Below are 21,355 nucleotides of genomic sequence, written 5' to 3' on the forward strand. Positions count from 1 at the left end.
AATTTGGAAAACTCAGCAGTGCCCACAGGACTGGAAAAGGTCCGTTTTCATTCCAATCCCAAAGAAAGGCAATGCCAAAGAATGCTCAAACTACCGCACAATTGCACTCATCTCACATGCTAGTAAAGTAACGCTCAAAATTCTCCAAGCCAGGCTTCAGCAATACGTGAACCGTGAACTTCCAGATGTTCAAGCTGGTTTTAGGAAAGGCAGAGGAACCAGAGATCAAATTGCCAACATCTGGTAGATCATGGAAAAAGCAAGAGAGTTCCAGAAAAGCATCTATTTCTGCTTTATTGACTATGCCAAAGCCTTTGACTGTATGGATCACATCCACTAGTGGTTGTTAAATAGTTTGACGGCTACTACCAAAAAAAAAGCGGGGGTGGCGGGCTTTGGGGGGCAAGAAAATAACAAATGTTGGCAAGGATGTGGAAAAACTGGAACCCTTAGGACACTGTTGATGCGAATGTAAACTGTGCAGTTGCTTTCTGTGGGAAAAAGTTTAGTAGCTCCTGAAAGAGTTAAAACATGAAAGTACTATATGACCCAACAATTCTACTCTTGGGCATAAAACCAAAAGAACTGAAAACAGGTTTTCAAACAAAAACTTGTACCTGAATATTCATGGTATTCTTATTGTCAATAGCCAAGAAATGGAAACAATGCTAACGTGTCCACTGCCTGATGAATAAACAAAACGTGGCATATCCATTTATTATTCAGCCATAAAAATAAATGAAATACTGATACACACTCTAACATAGATGAACCCTGAAAACATGGTATGTGAAAGAAGGCAGACAAAGTCACATACTACATGGTTCTACTTACATGAAATGTTCAGAACAGGCACACTCACAAAGATACAAACAGAATAGTGGTTTCCAGAAACTCAATGAAAGGGGAATGGGGAATGACTGTTTAATACATACGGGGTTTCCTTCAGGGTGAAGAAAAAGTTCTCGAGTTAGTGTTGGTGATTGCACTTCACTGTGAAAGTACTGAAGGCTACTGAATTACATGCTTTAAAATGGTTAAAACAGGAAACTAATGTTATGTTTAGTTCATCACCATTTAAAAAATAATTAAATGTCTTTCTAAATTGACAGCTTGTGGTGGATATCCATGAACTATGAATGCTTTGGTTAATGACAACTGTATCTATTCAAATTGTATTTCAAAACGTCAAGCTAAAGCCATTACTTAATTTTATCAAGTTGTACAATACTTTTAGTGAACCTTGGTTCAGAAACTGTATAGACTTTTCAAACTTACTTTTGAAACTAATAGCGTGATGAAAAATGATAAAATGTATGTTCACACTCATTTGCAATCAAACTGGACATCTAAAAAGAGTATAGCCTAAAATCTTTAAATATACCATTCAAGAAGAATATGAAGTTAAACAGAGGGCAAATACTATGTTACCTGAAGTTCTATATCCTTGGAAACCCCTGAATATCCAAAAAAAATGTATACCTCTCACAGATCCAGCCTCTATATATAGAGTTTTCGAAATATTAGTAAATCCTCTTTAACCACTCCCAGGAAAGGAAACTGGGGGTAGGCTTTAAATCAAGGGACTGTGTTTCCTTCAGTTCAAAATCAACAAAAACATGGCATATGTCCCTGGGAAAAGGTCTCCATTACAGGCCTTGAATCCTCTATGGCCACAGGCAGTAGCTGGGATGACTTTGCCCTGACCTCAAGTTCATTTGAAGTGAACCAAGAAAGAACTTTTTGCCCTTGGCAATGTATAATACACCAGGCAGCATTCCTGGAAACATGGAGGAACTATGACGCTGGATCCTTACTTCTAAAGAGAGGAATTCTGGGCACTCACCCATTTGCAGTACCAAAAATCCAGGCTTGGTACATACTCGAGCGTGACCTCTTTGTCATGGATCATTAGAGTTCCCTGTGAAGACAAAGACAGAGCCATCAACATTAACCCTTGGAGAAATGAAGAGACAGGAAGGCACAAGAGAGCCTTTCCAGTCCCCCAAGCTGAAACATTTTACAAAGAGTGAGCTTATTCATGGACAAAAGGAAATGGCTGTTATAAGCCACAGTCTTGGGGCAGTGTCTGCTGGCAGAGCAAGCTTAAGCTTAGGGAAAGGGAGTGGGAGAAGGTGAGATCGGTCTTCAGCCTTGGCTCCTGTGGGTGGGGGGCGCTGTCTTTGGGCAGGTTAGGCCCGGTCTATCCTCCAGAGGTCATATAATCCCAGCAAGTCCCCCACCTGGCTAGGGAGCTAACACACTATCAAGAAGCAAACTCCTTCCTTCTCAGCACAGAGGCACAGGAGCCCTCTCAATTTCCTTCTTTGCCATAGCTAACTCAAATCCCTGTGGTAAGGTAGTAAGGGCTCTTCACTTTGGTGCCTGAAAACTTTTTTTTTTTGGCAATACTGCTGCGTGGCAAAAGCACCAAAAGAAAGAGATACAACACTGAAGACAGGAAGGAAAGAGGACTGTGAAAGCTTCACGGCAGGTCACATCCTTAGAGCAGGAAACTGAGTGGCTGCTGGTGGTGGTGGTGGTGGTGGCGGCGGCGGCAGCGTCACTGGGCTTGGAGCCTTCGGAGTGAGCTGGCCGTGAGAAGTGAGAGCAACTGCTGGCAAGTGAACACTTTGGGAAAGTCTGGCACAGGAACAGGTAGGGAAAAGGGGTTCAACAAGCCTGCAGTTACAGAGCTCCTTTGCCTCTGCATTTTGGACAAGACACGAATTCTTTCACACCAAGAAAAAGGAAATAAATTTTGTTTAATAATAAACACTAGACAGCAGATAGGTGTTAGAGCAGAGGGGGAAAAAAATCTCTGCCTAATGACAAAGGACCCTCACCCACACTTGCAAGTGAACTAACCGAGGATGCGACTCTGGAACTAGCCCCTGCGCTGTGTTCATTCTCCGCCCTCTAGGGTCCTCTGTGTCTCCTCAGACAGGGCTCTGAGTTATACAAGGCATTTCTTTGCAATTGGACCTCAGTTTCTTGCTTGAATCCATACATCTGTCAAATAATGCTTTACCTCTCTGCTTTTCATACCAAAAGAGTCAAGAGAAATACACAGAATAAAATTATTGTCTTGTCAAAACCAAAAAAAAAAAAAAAAAACCTGCCCGCCTACCTAGGTCTTAGAACCTGGTCTCTGAGAAACTGTTTTGTGGTTTGCTCTTAAGACCAGAGGATGATGATAACAAAAATTTGCTAACCAACTTGAAGTGCTTACTAAGAGCCAAAGATTAAGTGTGTTGTTATCTTCTTTAACCCCTAAATGATCCCATGATCATTCTCTCCACTTCACAGGTGAGGAAACATGCTCAGAGAGGCAAGGTTACCTAGCTCGTCAAAGGCAGAGTCAGATTAACTTCTAGGGCTGTAGGTAAGTGGCTATAGGCTACATTTGGCAACTCCTGCTCACTCTGAGGGTTAGGTAAGCTGCCCAAGGAGCCAATATAGGAAAGAGAGACAGCTGTGCAGACAGGGAGGGTCAGGGGATTATCACTCTGCCAAGCCCTATCATATGGGAGGTTGGTCAAGATGGTATCCTTCCATCCAGAGGCAGTATGTCATTTAAGTCATTTAAGAGTATGGACTCTCAGTCAAGTTCCCTAAATTTGTATCCTGCCTCCACTCCATGACCTTCAGCAAGGTCCTTAACTTCTCTGAGCTTCAGTTTCCTCTATTTGTAAAGTAGGACTAACAGTATGTATACCTTATAAGGTGGTTATGAAGATGGATTAATTCACTGCAAGTGCTTAGCATGGGATATAGTTAGGCTTAATAAGTGTATTTCTCACTTGCTTGTCAGGGGTTAATATTTCATACCCCATTTCAATCTATTGAAAAGACTTAAGCTTTCATAAGGGCAGGGTCACTGCCTGTCAGAACCTATATTTTTATGACAGCCTTTAGTGTTAGTTTTCAATTGCTGGACCATATCTGATCAACCAGGCTAAATCTTGATGGTCTTTTGTTATCAGTAGTCAGCCCACTGCTTAGTACAGAAAAGGAACTTTATAAGCATTTATAGAATGAAAAAAAAAAAGACTTGAATGCATCCAACTATGCCTGGAAGACTGGAGTGCTCAGCACACAGTAGCTCTGGAGGAAGATTCTGCTGTCATAGTGCACATCTGTATACCCGTCCATAAAATATGTGGGATGCTATTTGAACAGTGAACAGTGCCATCAGAACAAGGCACTACTGTGAATCACAGTCAGTTGCAAACTCTGATTTCACCACTTGGAGGCATCAGTAGATTCAGGAATTCCTAAGGCAAGGAGCACATTCTACTTCTCAGATAACAAATACGGATGGATGTTCCAGGAGCCTCTGAGGACTTTCTGCCAAGGGTAGGGAACTTCCCCTGCTAAGAGTACTCACAGAGTATCAATTGGAGATCATCTTCAACTCATGTTAAAAAGGCCATGTATAATTTTTTTTTTTTTCCTGCACTGCAGAGCTTATAGGATCCTAGTTCCCCAGCCAGGGATTAAACCTGTGCCCACTGGAATGGAAGCACAGAGTTCTAACCACTGGACCACCAGGGAATTCCCCATGCACCATCTCTTATTTCTCAGGGTCCTCTATCTACAACTAAGATGGCCCTTTCTTTTCCACCTGCACATGGCTGGATATAAGGCTACCAGAGACCACTGCTAAGGAATACAAAATGGTTGTGAAAGCCATCACTGTTGAAAAACAGCCAACTGTTTGAGTAAAAATAAACAGACACAGAACTAACTCGAATGGTTGACTTATGATGTGATTCCCCAGTTGCTATCATACATCAGCTGCTCAGATATACCAAACACAGGCGTGACATATGCTGTACTCCCCCCATGCCTGTCAAGTCTTTTCTTCAGGTTTCATAGTCAAGATCTGCCAGTGTCTCCTAGGGAAACAACCTGTGGGGAGCTGGGTAGGATGATTTCATCATTGTTTGGTTGTCCACATTTCATTGTCTAATACCTACCATCTTCATTCACACACTAGAAATTTTATTTATCATTTGAATTAGTGGGTTGTTTATTAAGGCTCCTGAAGCAACCCCATGAAGACTGCAAGTCTGATTAACCACATCTGGCTCCTAAAGATGTACCACCATATATTTGAAAGTAAAACCAAAGATACCCATGCCCTTTCTCAGTCATTGGAGATTAGGCTTAAATTAGATTAAAACCTGCTTGAATTCTCCTAAGCTGAAAGCCCTCACTTGACAAAATCACACAGATGCATTCCTAAGTATATCTTAATGTGAAGCTGCAAGGATTGAGAGACAATCAAACTTTTGAACAGCAAACCGAGTCCTTGCTCTTCAGCTCAGGGACACTGGAGAGTACCATAATCTGTGCCTGAGGGCTGCTAAATTCAACATGCACATTTCCATTTCCCTTTTCATCTGCTGCTTTTGCAAACTTGATAACTCCATTTTGTGACCTGTGAAAAGAACCTAGGTCGGAGAATTGAGACTCTATCTTAAGTTTTAGCTGATTTATAACCAAACCCAAGGATTCTTAAGGTACTAGGAGGTATAGGAGAAAATGGAAATGAAAGAACATTTCTGGCAGCAGCTCTGCGTCTTTGTTGAAGATCTCCCCCAAGCGCAGTCACAGTTCTACTTTGTACTGAGAATACGGCTGCTGTGTGACATAACAAGTCATCCCATTCAAGAACGGAGAGAGACAGGCAGGATCAAAGGCAGGGGGAAAGTATGTGAGCCTTGTGAATACAACTTACACTGACAAATCAGCAAGCCCTCTTTGTAGATTTGTGCTTCTTCCAAGCACAGGATGGGAGAATCAGGTTACTGGGGGTTGAAAACTGGTACTATCAGAGATAGTAATCTTTATTCACAAAGCAATTATAGTTTACAAAGGCATTCTTCACAAATGTCATCTTGATCGATCCTTGCAAATAGGGGATATATAAAATCTATTTCCACATGGGAAAGTATGACTGAGATACAGAGCAGCCTATTCAGAATTATAGAGCTAGTTAGCAATATACATGGGACCAAACAGCAGGTTTTCTTTTCACCATCTTGCTTTTCTTTGTTTTTAAACTTTCAGAGTGTCAGCTAACTCTTAACACTTGCCACACCACCGAGGTGGCTTCTAATGAAAAAGTGCATAAGCTAGCGTCTAAAGAAATTCACAGGCAATGGCACCCCAGGAATTTTTAGAGAAACTGTCACAAACATCCTGATAGTGTTGCCGGTCCTCCAAACTGGCCTGCTCAAGGTATTCTTATTGTGCTTAAAGCACCTATGATTACTTTAGGCGCTGTGTCTAAGACAAAGATGGCTGCTAACTGGTACTCTACAAAGAATTTCAATAACAACAATCAAATGGATCTGCAGAAATAATAAATCAGGAGGAACAAAATAACAGGCTTAACACAGATGTACAGTCATCTCTTGATAACCATCGGAGACTGGTTCTGGAACCCCACAGATACTACAATCCAAGGATGCTGCAGCCTGGCACAAATGGTGTAGTAGAGCTGGCCCTCTGTCTACGGATGCAGACCTGTGCATGTGGAGGGCTGCTCATATGTCATTCCCCCCAGCATAAAAGAGAAGCTTTTTGTAGAAATCTTTTGCAAACCACCTAGACTCATTCTTTCCGGTACAAGGATATGTAACAGCTCAAACATCTCGTAAAACTAAGTATTCTCAAAGGCCAAAACCAAAACGAGGCAGAAAGAGGAAAGGACAGGAAGGAAGGAGAAGCCAAGAATCCTGATGAAACTACACAGAATGCTTTGTGACAACCTTAGCTTGGTCCACTGACTCCCGGGTACCTTCTGCTTAGAATGGCCTTTCACCTGACAGGAGCCGACTTGCCCTCTGAGCGAGCACGAGGTGAGGTCCTGAAGAGAACTCTGCTAGAAACAGAATCGAACTTGAGGGTCTAAATAAGACTGAGGAGCAAGGAAACAGTGCCCTCTGAGCAGCGACTTATCTTGATACCTTTTCTTGTCCAGACAAAAGCACAACAAACGTTTTCTAAAATGCTCCTTAATAACACTATTTTACTACCTGACTAATTTATCTGTCATTTCCTAAAAGGAAACAATTTGTATCACGCTAAAACTAAAACCTTATTTGTGTTCTCTGAAGCCATATGGCTGGACTGTATTTCACTGAGCCCTTCGACCAGGCTCAGCCTCAGTGGAAGTAAGGTCTCAAGATGAACTCTGCTCCAGGAACACAACACAGGTCCCAGCACAGGCATTTGGTGCTGTGAATATAAACCGCCCACTTCACCACCACTCCCTGACATTCTTCTGTGGATTTTAAAGTGAGATCCCAGTTCCTCCAGAGAATGCCTCTGTCATTGTCATAGAAAATCAGTGATCTGCAGTTTTGGAGATGATGTCATACTTGGCTCCAGGAAGACTTAGGAAGAAATCAACTCGTCTACCAGGGAATATATGAGACTCTCCCATTCTAAGTCATCTGAGGCAAAAACAAAGAGGCAAAGTATAAACAAACAAATAAATGAAAAATCAAATAAATTAAATGATCAAAACAGCCAAAGTCTTTTCTTTCCTTGTTAGAAGATGAGGCTTGTTACTGCCAGGCAGATGGGGCACTCAGCAAATTCCTTCACCACAAAGAAACGATTTACAAGCTCCAGCTAACAGTACTGAGAATAATCAACAACTACGAACCACTAAGATGCAAATCATTTTTGAAACTTTCAGTTTGTTATAATTTTGCATGGTTTACAACAGCATTTCAGCCAATATTTATAAAGACCTCAGTTAAGATTTCCCTGGTTAATCAATTATTAATTTCCAAATAAAGACATGACTTAGATCTTTGTGGAAGAGGATATCAGGTTCGAACATAGCTTACTGATGCTCAGAATTCCTTTCAGAATTCCGGCTTCCTTAACCTCCATTTTATTCTTTCATATTCCGAGATAACTACTGTTCTAGTTCCCCTGGCTCTTTTCTTCTGGGAAAAGAGGACCTTAAATTCGACACATACTCAAGCTTCGTTGTCTAGGTCTCTAAACAGAGTCACTGTAGGGGAAGAAAAAGGAAGTTTCTAAAATCACTGGAAAACATCAAGCTTATTTTGTTTGCTGAATAATATTCAAACCATTTCTCTCATTTCTTTTTCTTTCAGAGCTGACAACTGGAGGTAGCAGGAACAGCCAAGAGAATAGATAAAAGCCCTAAGACACCGCACAGGCCACACAGCTGAGCCCACCACAAAAGCCGTACAATGTTCCCCAGGCGTCCCCCAAAGAATCAGCAGCAGCTATTCTTCCGGCCTCACCAATGAAAAGAGATTATTTCTCCTGGCTCTTTATCTCCTACCTCCCACCCAAAGAACCTTAGCTCTCTCAAAAGCAGTCTCTATTAGCCTCTCTGGCTTCAATGTCCTGGGCTCAGACATTTCAGAGAACCCAATTGACATACTTTCTGCAGAAACAGGATCTTGAAAAGATGAATAAAATACAAACCTGCCAGATTTCTGAACACTGTTCAACTGCAGGGAAGCAACCACCCACCATTCTTTATTTCTTAGTCAATAAGCCACAGACCCAGTGCCACAATGACAGAAGCAACAAGACCAACAACGCAAGCTTCAAGTCAGAGAAGGTTCACTGGGACAGGATCCTTCACTCTTTTAGATCTATTCCTTCTCACACACAAATAACACACAATTATCAAACTTCAGCCCCTAATAATAAGGGATGGCTTTTCACATGGAAGATGTGCCCATGTTAAATTGGTCCATACTGAGGAAGCAACATCTGCTGAGCTGTAATATCATGGCTGCTACCGCAGCAGATACGTCTAGAGGATAAGGGAATGAATGATCTCTGCACGGGGCAGAAATCCAGGATCCTGGGAGGAGACAAAGCCAGGAAGTCTCTAACACTATCCCAGCTAGAGGTACTATCAAGTGCTACAAAGGAACAGCCTCTGGCCATCAAGAAACCCTCCTGCTCAAACCTGTATGCTTTAGAAATCTAACACACACTTAACCTTTAGATGGCTTGAAATATTCTCAAGACCTAAGGATATACCTTAGAAATAGATTTAAGGGCCTAGATCTGATAGATAGAGTGCCTGATGAACTATGGAATGAGGTTCGTGACACTGTACAGGAGACAGGGATCAAGACCATCCCCATGGAAAAGAAAAGCAAAAAAGCAAAATGGCTGTCTGGGGAGGCCTTACAAATAGCTGTGAAAAGGAAAGATATAAACATCTGAATGCAGAGTTCCAAAGAATAGCAAGGAGAGATAAGAAAGCCTTCTTCAGCGATCAATGCAAAGAAATAGAGGAAAACAACAGAATGGGAAAGACTAGGGATCTCTTCAAGAAAATTAGAGATACCAAGGGAACATTTCATGCAAAGATGGGCTCGATAAAGGACAGAAATGGTATGGACCTAACAGAAGCAGAAGACATTAAGAAGAGATGGCAAGAATACACAGAAGAACTGTACAAAAAAGATCTTCATGACCCAGATAATCATGATGGTGTGATCACTGATCTAGAGCCAGATATCCTGGAATGTGAAGTCAACTGGGCCTTAGAAAGCATCACTACGAACAAAGCTAGTGGAGGTGATGGAATTCCAGTTGAGCTATTTCAAATCCTGAAAGATGATGCTGTGAAAGTGCTGCACTCAATATGCCAGCAAATTTGGAAAACTCAGCAGTGCCCACAGGACTGGAAAAGGTCCGTTTTCATTCCAATCCCAAAGAAAGGCAATGCCAAAGAATGCTCAAACTACCGCACCATTGCACTCATCTCACACGCTAGTAAAGTAATGCTCCAAATTCTCCAAGCCAGGCTTCAGCAATATGTGAACCGTGAACTTCCTGATGTTCAAGCTGGTTTTAGAAAAGGCAGAGGAACCAGAGATCAAACTGCCAACATTCGGTGGATCATGGAAAAAGCAAGAGAGTTCCAGAAAAGCATCTATTTTTGCTTTATTGACTATGCCAAAGCCTTTGACTGTGTGGATCACAATAAACTGTGGAAAATTCTGAAAGAGATGGGAATATCAGACCACCTGACCTGCCTCTTGAGAAACCTGTATGCAGGTCAGGAAGCAACAGTTAGAACTGGACATGGAACAACAGACTGGTTCCAAATAGGAAAAGGAGTACATCAAGGCTGTATATTGTCACCCTGCTTATTTAACTTATATGCAGAGTACATCAAGAGAAACGCTGGGCTGGAAGAAACACAACCTGGAATCAAGATTGCTGGGAGAAATATCAATAACCTCAGATATGCAGATGACACTACCCTTATGGGAGAAAGTGAAGAGGAACTAAAAAGCCTCTTGATGGAAGTGAAAGTGGAGAGTGAAAAAGTTGGCTTAAAGCTCAACATTCAGAAAACGAAGATCATGGCATCCGGTCCCATCACTTCATGGGAAATAGATGGGGAAACAGTGGAAACACTGTCAGACTTTATTTTTGGGGGCTCCAAAATCACTACAGATGGTGACTGCAGCCATGAAATTAAAAGACGCTTACTCCTTGGAAGGAAAGTTATGACCAACCTAGATAGCATATTCAAAAGCAGAGACATTACTCTGCCAACAAAGATTCGTCTAGTCAAGGCTATGGTTTTTTCTGTGGTCATGTATGGATGTGAGAGTCGGACTATGAAGAAGGCTGAGCGCCGAAGAATTGATGCTTTTGAACTGTGGTGTTGGAGAAGACTCTTTGGAGTCCCTTGGACGCAAGAAGATCCAACCAGTCCATTCTGAAGGAGATCAGCCCTATGATTTCTTTGGAAGGAATGATGCTAAAGCTGAAACTCCAGTACTTTGGCCACCTCATGCAAAGAGTTGACTCATTGACGGACGTGAGTCTCAGTGAACTCTGGGAGTTGGTGATGGACAGGGAGGCCTGGCGTGCTACGATTCACGGGGTCGCAAAGAGTCAGACATGACTGAGAGACTGATCTGATCTGATCTGAAGGATACACCATCTAGTATATTAAAAGGCATCCCTTTTATTTGTTGGACGATCACCAGAATAACCAAGATAAGTGATCATATAAATAAAAATTTCTTTTTAAGAAAAACTGGGGGAAAAACATATTAAATAGGGGAGAGGTTTGAGCAGTGTCAGGAAGCATCCTGAAGTTTCCAGCACACAGAAGAGCAGGCATGTCTAGATTTTTTAGGATAGTTCCGACTTTGTGTTTTGTCCTGTCAAAAGGCAGTGCACACCAGTTTGAAGTTTAGGAAGGTAGTCAACATTACAACACAGCTGGCTCCTCTCCAAAATATTGCAGTTCAGTATACTGAGATTATTTCTTCTTGTGGGAAGAGTTCTAGGGTTTTACAGATTAAAAATGCCTTTAACCTTTTCCCTACTGCCTCCTCATCCCCCAGAATCCTACTGCCTCCTCATCCCCCAGAATCTGTAGCCAGAACAGGCTATATTTTCATTATTCAAGAGCAGCTATTTCCTCACAGCAGATGAAATATGGGGGGTTCAGTAGTGAACAAAATCTAGCAATGCTCTCATAAAGATTTTTTTTATGATAATTTTTCAAAACATGAGAACAACAAACAAGTATCGTTTTAAACAAATAAGGAGCATATATCTTGACCTGAAATTCTTATCAGAAGAAACACACACTGGAAAGTGTTTTTTATTATTGCCAGAAGTGAAGAGAGACAAATGGAGTAAGAAAGTTTATGCTAAGAGGTCAACTGTGTGACACAGTTCACCACATATAAAATGCACTGTGAGCAGCACATACAATGGACAAAGCTGGATGTTACCCATAGAGGAGAAATTGATAAACCACACTTACGTGAGAGAGCCAGCAATAAGTAGGATCAAGGCATATCTATCTATATATAGATAGATATAGATAACAGGAGCCTGGCAGAAATGCTATTGCCTTCAGGGAAGGAGCATTCTATTTCTGCCCTCTATAAATCGTACAGTTTACAAACAATAAGTCATAGAACAACTCATACAGAAAGGCTATACCCAAAGCTGCCTAGTTAAAATATGGTCTTTATCATCCTCTAACTTCTCTAGCTTCTGAATTCAAATATTAGACACTAATATCAACAGTCTATGCCACAGTGTCTATTTAGCTACTATGTGTCTATTTAGTGTTTATTTAGCTACTATTTAGACACTAATATCAGCACTGTCTATTCCACAGTGTCTATTTAGCTACTAGTCCTCAGTCTATGTGACATTTTAAAAAATACAAAAACAGAAGTGTACATTTTAATATTTTATTTATATATTTTATTATTGTTTAATATTTTTATTAGGATAATTTTATTATTGTGATAATTATTTTATTATTAGTATTTTATTATTCATAATTTTTTAATTATTAGGATAAAGTTTGAAAACATAGGTTTCATACATGACCTAAAAGAATTTGGAATCTGGTTCTTAGCCTGGAAAATTACTAGAATCAGAGTAGTCTCCCAATGACTATTTGCTTCCTTTTTCTTGGAAGCAAATCCTTGATTTTTAACTGGGTACACAGCTGCCTGGAATAAGAATTTTCTCAACCTCCCTGCAGTTAAGTAAAGCTGTAACTAAATTCGAATAAACTGGACATAAGCAGAAATAGTACTCGCAGAGTTCAGGAAGCATTCATTCTTAAAGGAATGTCCATTTTCATCCTTTCGTCTTTACCACTGGTCGGCAAGTCAAAGTGATGGCCAACATCCAAGGTGCCACCTTGGACAATCAGGTCGCAGCCACACATTGAGGATGATAGGGTTACACGATGAAAAGAGCCCGAATCCTTGACGATCATACCACCCTAAGAACACCTGGATGGCTTAGATTTCGTTTATGTTAAAGAGAAATAAATCATCTCAATTTAAGCCATAGTTAATTCTAGTTTTGTGAGCGAGTTTTTTGGTGAGTTTTGTCACTCACCAAATCTAATCCTAACTTATCTAGATGCTTTTGGAGATTATTGGTGATAGGCAGAGGGAGGTATTATTCTGCCCCAAAGACTAAGACTTTAAAAAAAGGTGAAAACTAGTTAAATAGTGGAACAAAAGATATAAAAACTAACAATGAAAAAAACCACATGTTTATATTCTGCCAGGCACCACTACTGAATCTCCATCAGTAACCTAGAGATCCTGCTGTCAACTTCACACTCAACAAGCATCTGCACCTCTCCCTTCCCAATGCCTTCCTTTTACAGATGTTTACTTTCTGTTCAAGGTATTACTGTTCTTCTAACCTCTGAGAGGCCTCTAAATCTGCTCTCTCTTGTCCCTCTGTCCAATATCCAGTGTTACCAAACCTTAAAGAGTCTTCTTTCAAGCCTGACATTTTCATTACATACCTGCTCCCACCCCCTAGTGGAAGCCATCATCTCCTCACATCTCAATTTCTGCTTCAGATTCTAACAGACTTTTTACTCTGCAGTTTCTCCCCTCTAGTCAAGTCTATATTCTATTACAAGAGTTTCCCTATAGTGTCATTCCTGTGGTTCCCTTGTGTTTTTAAAGACTAAATGTAAGGCCCTTGACAACCTACTTTTCACTTTCCAAGCTCTTCCTTTCACTATTTCCTGGAGTACGACAAACAAGATGTGGTGACCTCTATTAGAACAACAATACTATATTACTGTCTGCTACCAAACATAATAGGGTAGAAACCTAACAGAAGTACCAGAATCTGGCAGGTCAAGAGGCTACTCAAGTTGGAAGGATAAGAGCCCTCTAACTGTGCAGAAAGATCACTAAAGGCTTATGAAGAAGGAACAGTCAGAAACCCCACTTTCAGTGTGCATTACCATACAGAAACAAATATTTAGCACATTATACGCTGCCAGTTCAGTTCAGTCATTAAGTTGTGTCCAACTGTGACCCCATGGACTGCAGCACACCAGGCTTCCCTGCCCGTCACCAACTTCAGGAGCCTGCTCAAATTCATGTCCATCAAGTCGGTGATGTCATCCAATCATCTCATCCTCTGTCGTCCCCTTCTCCTCCTGCCTTCAATCTTTCCCAGCATCAGGGTCTTTTCCAATGAGTCAGTTCTTTGCATGAGGTAGCCAAAGTACTGGAGCTTCAGCTTCAGCATCAGTCCTTCCAATGAACATTCAGGACTGATTTCCTTTAGGATTGACTGGTGTGATCTCCTTGCAGTCCAAGGGACTTTCAAGAGTCTTCTCCAACACAGTTCAAAAGCATCAATTTTTCAGTGCTCAGCCTTCTTTATGGTCCAACTCTCACATCCATATATTGGAAAAACCAAAGCTTTGACTAGACAGACCTTTGTTGGCAAAGTCATGTCTCTGCTTTTTAATATGCTGTCTAGGTTGATCATGGCTTTTCTTCCAAGGAGCAAGTGTCTTTTAATTTCATGGCTGCAGTCACCCTCTGCAGTGATTTTGGAGCCCAAGAAAATAAAGTCTGTCACTGTTTCCATTGTTTCCCCATTTATTTGCCACAAAGTGATGGGACTGGATGCCACAATCTTAGTTTTTTGAATGCTGGGTTTTAAGCCAGCTTTTTCACTCTCCTCTCTCACCTTCATGAAGAGGCTCTTTAGTTCCTCTTTGTTTTCTGCCATAAGCGTGGTATCATCTGCAAATCTGAGGTTATTGATATTTCTCCCAACAATCTTGATTTTGAGGCTCAGTACTATCTTGAAATTACCAAAGCACATGCCTGACAACAGAGTCCCATTCATACCAAGTACTCAAGAGACACAAGAGGCACTTTCCTAGGCAAGGCACTCAGACTCATGTTCTCTGACCTTAAAGAGGTCCAGCTAAGCTTAGAAATATGATAGGAATAAGCTCAAATGTTTCTATGAGCTGTCTTCCAGTTCATAGTGAATTCATGCATTGCTCTGGATTCACAGTGCACAAGAATCAAGTTAAAGAAGAAGAAAGAAAAACACCTTTACTCTATATCTTTAAACTAAGATACCTCAGGAATTATTAAAGAAAAAAAAAAAGTTGACTCTGAGCAGGAGAACCTGTAAGGAATGAAAAGAAGAAACCTGACTGCTCAACTGCAATTTCTGGATATGCTCAAAACCAAGTAACAAAGGCTGATCCATGTCCAAGGCAGCAAGTGCTTAAAACACAAAAAACAATCCACAGTCCAAGGGAAAATTCAAAATGGCAGTGTGAATGCCCAAGGTATCTAAGAACTGAAACCTGATCATTGGAACTGTGAGTATTCTGTGTTTTCAATACCACACCACTCCAATATGGAGCCTAATCCATTAGGAGAAAGCTCTTGAAAAACAACAACAACAACAACAAAATGCTCTAGCATTTCCACTCCTAGACATATACCCAAGAGAACTGAAATTTGTTTACACAAAAATCTGTACATAAATGTTCATTTATAACACAAATGAACTTATCTATGCAACAAAAACAGACTCACACACACAGAGAGCAGACTTGTGGCTGCAGGAGTGGGGGGAGGATGGACTGAGAGTGTGAGGTTAGCAGATGCAAATTCTTATATATTGAACGGATAAACAACAAGGTCCTACTGAACAGCACAGGGAACTCTATTCAATACACCATAATGGCAAATAATATGAAAATGTATATATAATAGAATCACTTTGCTGTACAGCAGAAACTGACACAACACTGCAAATCAACTATATGTCAATTAAACAAATTTTAAGAAGCTATACCACATTCTGAATCTGTGAATAATGTTATTGTGGGGAAGTTTATCCTAAGCCAGGAGTACTTTTTGTAATGAAACTACAATAATCAATTCTTTCATTGGTCCTGTACATGAATTTGAATACTTGTTTTAATAAAAATGCTATTTGATATTTTATTTTTGAGATTATAATCCTGGAATAATCACTGAAACTGTTAAATTTCTTTGCTTTCTTTAAAAAAAAAAGGTGGGGGGCGGCGATTCTCTTTCCTGAGAGATAATTCTTGGGAAACACCAGGTCATATTCAGGTAGTATACTTGTTTTCAGCATTTCAAAAATTCTAATAGATATCCCATATATATCTACCTTAAGACTGTGTGTTAGTCACTTAGTCATGTCTGACTCTTTGCGACCCCATGGACTGTATAGCCTACCAAGCCCTCGGTCCATAGGATTTTCCAGGCAAGCATACTGGAGTGGGTTGCCATTTTCTTCTCCTTATTCACCTTAAGACTAGACAGGGTGAATAAGGTGTCCTGTTGCTTTTCTACTTCTACCCAACTATGTATGTATCAGGAACCAACAATTTACAAAAGAAAAAAGTAGTAATCAAATATAAAAACATTCTATTTCACTAATAACCTAAGACAAAATTAAATCATTCCCTTATTTGCTACACTGGTAATGTATCTAAAAAATTATGAAATATTCCAAACACATAGAAAAGTAGATAATACAATAACAAATATTCATGTACCACTACTCAATACAAATATTTTGTTATTAACACTTTGCACCCACTGGGACATGGGAAAGACAGGTACTCTCAAATACTGTTGGTAAAAAAAATAAATAAATAAATTGGGAAATTTCTGGGTGGCAATTTGACTACATTTATTAAGTCATAAAATATGCTAACCTCTTAATCTGGCAAGTCTACTTGGGGGAATTAACTTAAAGAAGTAATTAAGGATGTGTGACTATTTAGCCACAAGAACATTCATCATAGCATTCCTTAATAAAATAAAGAAGCAATCTCAAAATATCAAATGAAGAACTAGTTAAATCATGGTAACCTATACTATGGAGCATTATAAAGTCATTAAATTGATGTGCGAAAAATGTATTTAATGGCAAGGAAGGAGGTCCACAATACTTGAAGTGAAAATGTTATAAAATCAAGTGCTCAAGATTATCCTACAGAAGGAATGGCAACCCACTCCAGTATTCTTGCCTGGGAAGTTGCATGAACAGAGGAGCCTGGCAGACTACAGTCTATGGGGTCACAACTTAGCAACTAAACAACAAGATAATCCTACTTTGCAAATACAAAGGTTATAGACGACATGTGCACAGGAAAATTCGGAAGGGCACACATCAAAATAACAGTAATAATCTATTCAATGATTATAGACTATTATTCACTAATATAGACAGCATTCTGAGCAAAAAAAAAAAACAAAAAATAAACCAACAAAAAAAAAAAAACAAAAAAATACCTTAACACTTTTAAAACAGAAATCATACAATGTATGTTCTAAGATCACAACAGAATAAAACTAGAAATCAATAACAGAAAGACAGCTGTAAAGTCTCCAAATATTTGGAGATTAAATAACACATTCCTAAATAACAAATGGGTCAAAGAAGAAAAATCTCTCAAGAGAACTTTTTTAAATTCGAAACTAAATGAAGCTGAAAACATAACTTTTTGAAATTTGTGGGATGCAGAGAAAAGAAAGCAGTGCTCAGAAGGAAACTTATAGCACTGAATGCACATAATAGGAAAAAATGAAAATCTATAACTTAATAATCTCAACTTCCACCTTCGAAAACTATCAAAAGAACAAGTTAAATCCAAATGAAGCCAAGGAAATAAAAATCAGCGCAGAAATCAACAATACTAAAAACAGAAAATTCATAGAGAAATATCAATGAAACCAACACCTGGGATTTTTAAAATCTCACTAAAATGGAAAAATACCTAATCAGACTAAAAATACCTAACCAGACTAAACTATTAACATCAAAAATGAAATGGAGGCCATCAGTATTGATTTCATGGACATTAAAAGGATAACAAAGAAATATTATGAACAATTCCATGACCATAATTTGATAACCTTGATGAAAAAGGACCAATTCCTAGAAAAACACAATTTGCCAAAACTCACACAAGGTGAAAAAGACAATCTGGATAGGCCTATATCTATTGAAGAAATTATAATCTTTAATAATCTTCCCAAACTGAATGCACCAGGCCCTGATGAGTTCACTAATGAAGCCTATCAAACACCTAAGGTAATTATACTAATTTTCTATACTCTCTTCCAGAACACAGAAATAGAGCAAATACTTCCTAATTCATTCTATGCAGCAGTGTGCTGTGCTAAGTCCCCTCAGTCATGTCCAACTCTTTGTGGTCCTATGGACTGATCCTGCCAAGCTCCTCTGATCATGGGATTCTCCAGGCAAGAATACTGAAGTAGGTTGCCATGCTCTCCTCCAGGGGATCTTCCCAACCCAGGGATCAAACCCGCATCTCCTGCAGCTCCTACACTGCAGGCAGATTCTTAACCGCTGAGCCACCATGGAAGCCTTCTGTGCAGCAGACATCACCCTACTATTAAAACTAGACAAAGATATTACATGGAAAGAACCAGTATCACCCATGAATGTAGAAGTAAAAACTGTCAACAAAATACAAGCAAATAAAATTTAATAATGTATCAAAAGAATTATATGTTGTAACCAACTGGTTACAACAAGTATGCAAGGCAAGATTGGTTCAACTGAAAAATCAATTAACATAATCCATCATAACAGGCTTAAAAAAATACAGTCATATCAACAGATGCAGAAAAAGCATTTACAAAATTTAACAGTCATTCATGATAAAAACTCTCAGCAGAATTAGATGGGAACCTTCTCTACTTGCTAAAGAACAACAGGGGTGGAGTGAGGGTCGGGGAGAACCTTAGAGCTGGCAAGTAAACTTATGAAAAGATGTTCACATCCTATGTCATTGGAGAAATACAAATTAAAATGAGTTACCACTACCCAGGGCTTTCCAGATGGCTCAGTGGTAAAGAAGCCGCCTGCCGATGCAGGAGATGCCAGAGATGCAGGTTTGATCCCCTGGAAGAGGAAATGGCAACCCATTCCAGTATTCTTTCCTGGAAAATCCCATGGACAGAGGATCCTGGCGGGCTATAATCTGTGGTGTTGCAAAGAGTTGGACATGACTGAGCGCGCGCATGCACACACACACAAAGAGCCACATAGCTATTAGAATGGTCAAAATCCTGAATACTGACGCCACCAAATGCTGGCGAGGATAGAATTCTCATTCATTGCTAATGGGAATGCAAAACGCTATAGCCATTGTAGAACACAGTTTGGCAGTTTCTTACAAAACTAAAAATACTCTTACCATGAGATCCAGGAATTATGCTCCTTAGTATTACCCAAATGAGTTGAAAACTTATGCCATATAAAAACCTACACATGGATGTATTTTTATAGCAGCTTTATTCATAACTGCCAAAACTTAGAAGCAATTAAGTTGTCCTTCAATGGGTGAATGAATAAACAAGCTGTGGTACATTCAGCCAATAAAGTATTATTCAGAGCTTTAAAAAAAAAGAGCTATCAACCCACAAAAAGACACGGAGGGATCTTCAATCCATATTACTATGTAAAAGAAGCCAATGTGCAAAAAGTTAAATACTATATGATCCCAACAACATGACATTCTGGGAAAAACTTTGGAGACCAAAAAAGGGATTTGTAATCTAGCAACCATTAAGGAAAGGATGAACAGGTAGAGTACAGCAGGTTTTTAAGCCAATGAAACAACTCTGCATGATACTATAATTAGTGATACATGTCATTATAAATTGATCCAAACTCACAAATGTACAGCACCAAGAGTGAACCCTCATGTAAACTATGGACTCTGAGTTGATAATGATGTATCAGTGATTGTGGTAAATGTACCGCAATGGATGGTGAGAAAGGCTGTGGGTGCAAGTGGTGGAGGTGGGGTGCTCAATTTTTTGTGTGAATCTAAAACTGCTTTAAAAACAAAGTCTGTTCAAAAGGAAAAATCCACTCATTTATCTTTTTAAAAAAAACCAGATTACTGGAGAAGTTAATGCTCTTCATTTAACTTGCGTTTTCTACTTCTTGTACAGTGAAATGAATAACCACCACACAGAAGAGCAGGTGATATGGTGGAGAACTAACCTAACTTGAGAAAACAGTATTTTGATATATACTCTCAGGCTAAAGACAAAAAAAAAAACCTCTACTCAAATATGGTATTCCACTTTTACAGGGGTATGAATGAACAATTCTGAAACTAATTTATGTATACTCTAGGACTGAGCAAATAAGTCAATATATTGTGGATGAGATCCAGGATTTTTACTTTGGCAAACGTGAATGTGAAAGTGAAGTCGCTCAGTCGTGTCCGACTCTGTGATCCCATGGACTGTAGCCCGCCAGGCTCCTCTGTCCATGGGATTCTCTAGGCAAGAATACTGGAGTGGGTTGCCATTTCCTTCTCCAGGGGATCTTCCCGACCCAGAGATCAAACCCAGGTCTCCCACATTGCTTTAACCTCTGAGCCACCAGGAGGTAAAGCTAGAATGAATGCTGTAATACCGGATTGGAATTGGGGAAGATAACATGATGAAATCATGTTTTTTGTTTTTTTTTTAAATATATACACAGATAGATATAAAAATGCATATATGTGTATACACCATATTTTTTAGTTCTGTTCAATAAGTAAAATAAAGGATATAGAATGGTTCATCCTTAAGAGCAGAATTCTAAAAAATGTATAAGAAATGATGGAAGCAGAAAATTACCCTTAGACAAAATCTACAGTAGCAACTTTACATGCATGCACTATTAATGGATGCTAAAACTAAGTGAAAAAGGCATGCTAAGAAACAGGATATTTATATAGTCTCCTCACAAAGTATATCCTCACAAAATACTTACTAATTACAATTAATTACTAAGTTAATTATACCTCAAATAGTAACTTTACAGTGGTGAAAGCTACAAACACCACCTTAGCCAAGTGGTCTGTTTAGTATCTCTAGTAATAGAACAAAATCACGTGCTATCTGATGACATATAGGGAAAGACACACATCACTCCTGGGGCATTTTTGCTGAAAATGCATAACCTGAACTTAATCACAAGAAAACAGACAAATGCAAACTGAGAAAAGTCCTACAAAATAACTGCCAGTACTTTTCTGAAGTGTCAAGGCCATTAGAGCAAAGGAAGACTAAGGAGCTGTCACAGAGAATAAAAGGAGACGTGTGAAGTTGCTCAGTTGTGTCGGAGTCTTTGCAACCCTTTAGACTGTAGCCTGCCAGGGTCCTTGGTCCATGGGATTTTTCAGGCAAGAATACTGGAGTAGGTAGCCAATTCCTCCTCCAGGGGATCTTCCTGACTCAAGGTTTGAACCCATGTCTCCTGTGTCTCCTGCATTGCAGGAGGATTCTTTACCGCTGAGCCATCAGGGAAGCCCCATAAAAGGACATACCACAACTCAATACAACATGTGATCCTGGATTGCATCCTAAGCTAGAAAAATGACATTAGGGGATGACTGGCAAGATCTGAAAAGTTCGTTATATTCAGTTCAGTTCAGTCACTCAGTCGTGTCCAACTCTTTGCG

The 21,355-nt window shown here is 39.7% G+C and overlaps 1 protein-coding gene across 6 annotated transcripts in view; it reads right to left on the reverse strand.

Moving 5' to 3' along the window:
* RBM6 (RNA binding motif protein 6) overlaps positions 1 to 21,355 on the reverse strand; it is an 89,479-nt gene that overhangs the window by 17,050 nt on the left and 51,074 nt on the right. For 5 of the 6 annotated variants that reach the window (XM_002697034.6, XM_015459644.3, XM_010817854.3 and 2 more), the window contains one exon: positions 1,847 to 1,921. In XM_002697034.6, the coding sequence (XP_002697080.2) occupies positions 1,847 to 1,921 (75 nt within the window). Of the gene's footprint in view, positions 1 to 1,846; positions 1,922 to 2,868; positions 3,036 to 21,355 lie in introns of all 6 variants that reach the window. The other variant, XM_010817856.1, reaches the window with a different exon arrangement.

Source organism: Bos taurus, chromosome 22, assembly GCF_002263795.3.
Source record: "Bos taurus isolate L1 Dominette 01449 registration number 42190680 breed Hereford chromosome 22, ARS-UCD2.0, whole genome shotgun sequence".
In the NCBI taxonomy this organism is placed as follows: Eukaryota; Metazoa; Chordata; class Mammalia; order Artiodactyla; family Bovidae; genus Bos; species Bos taurus.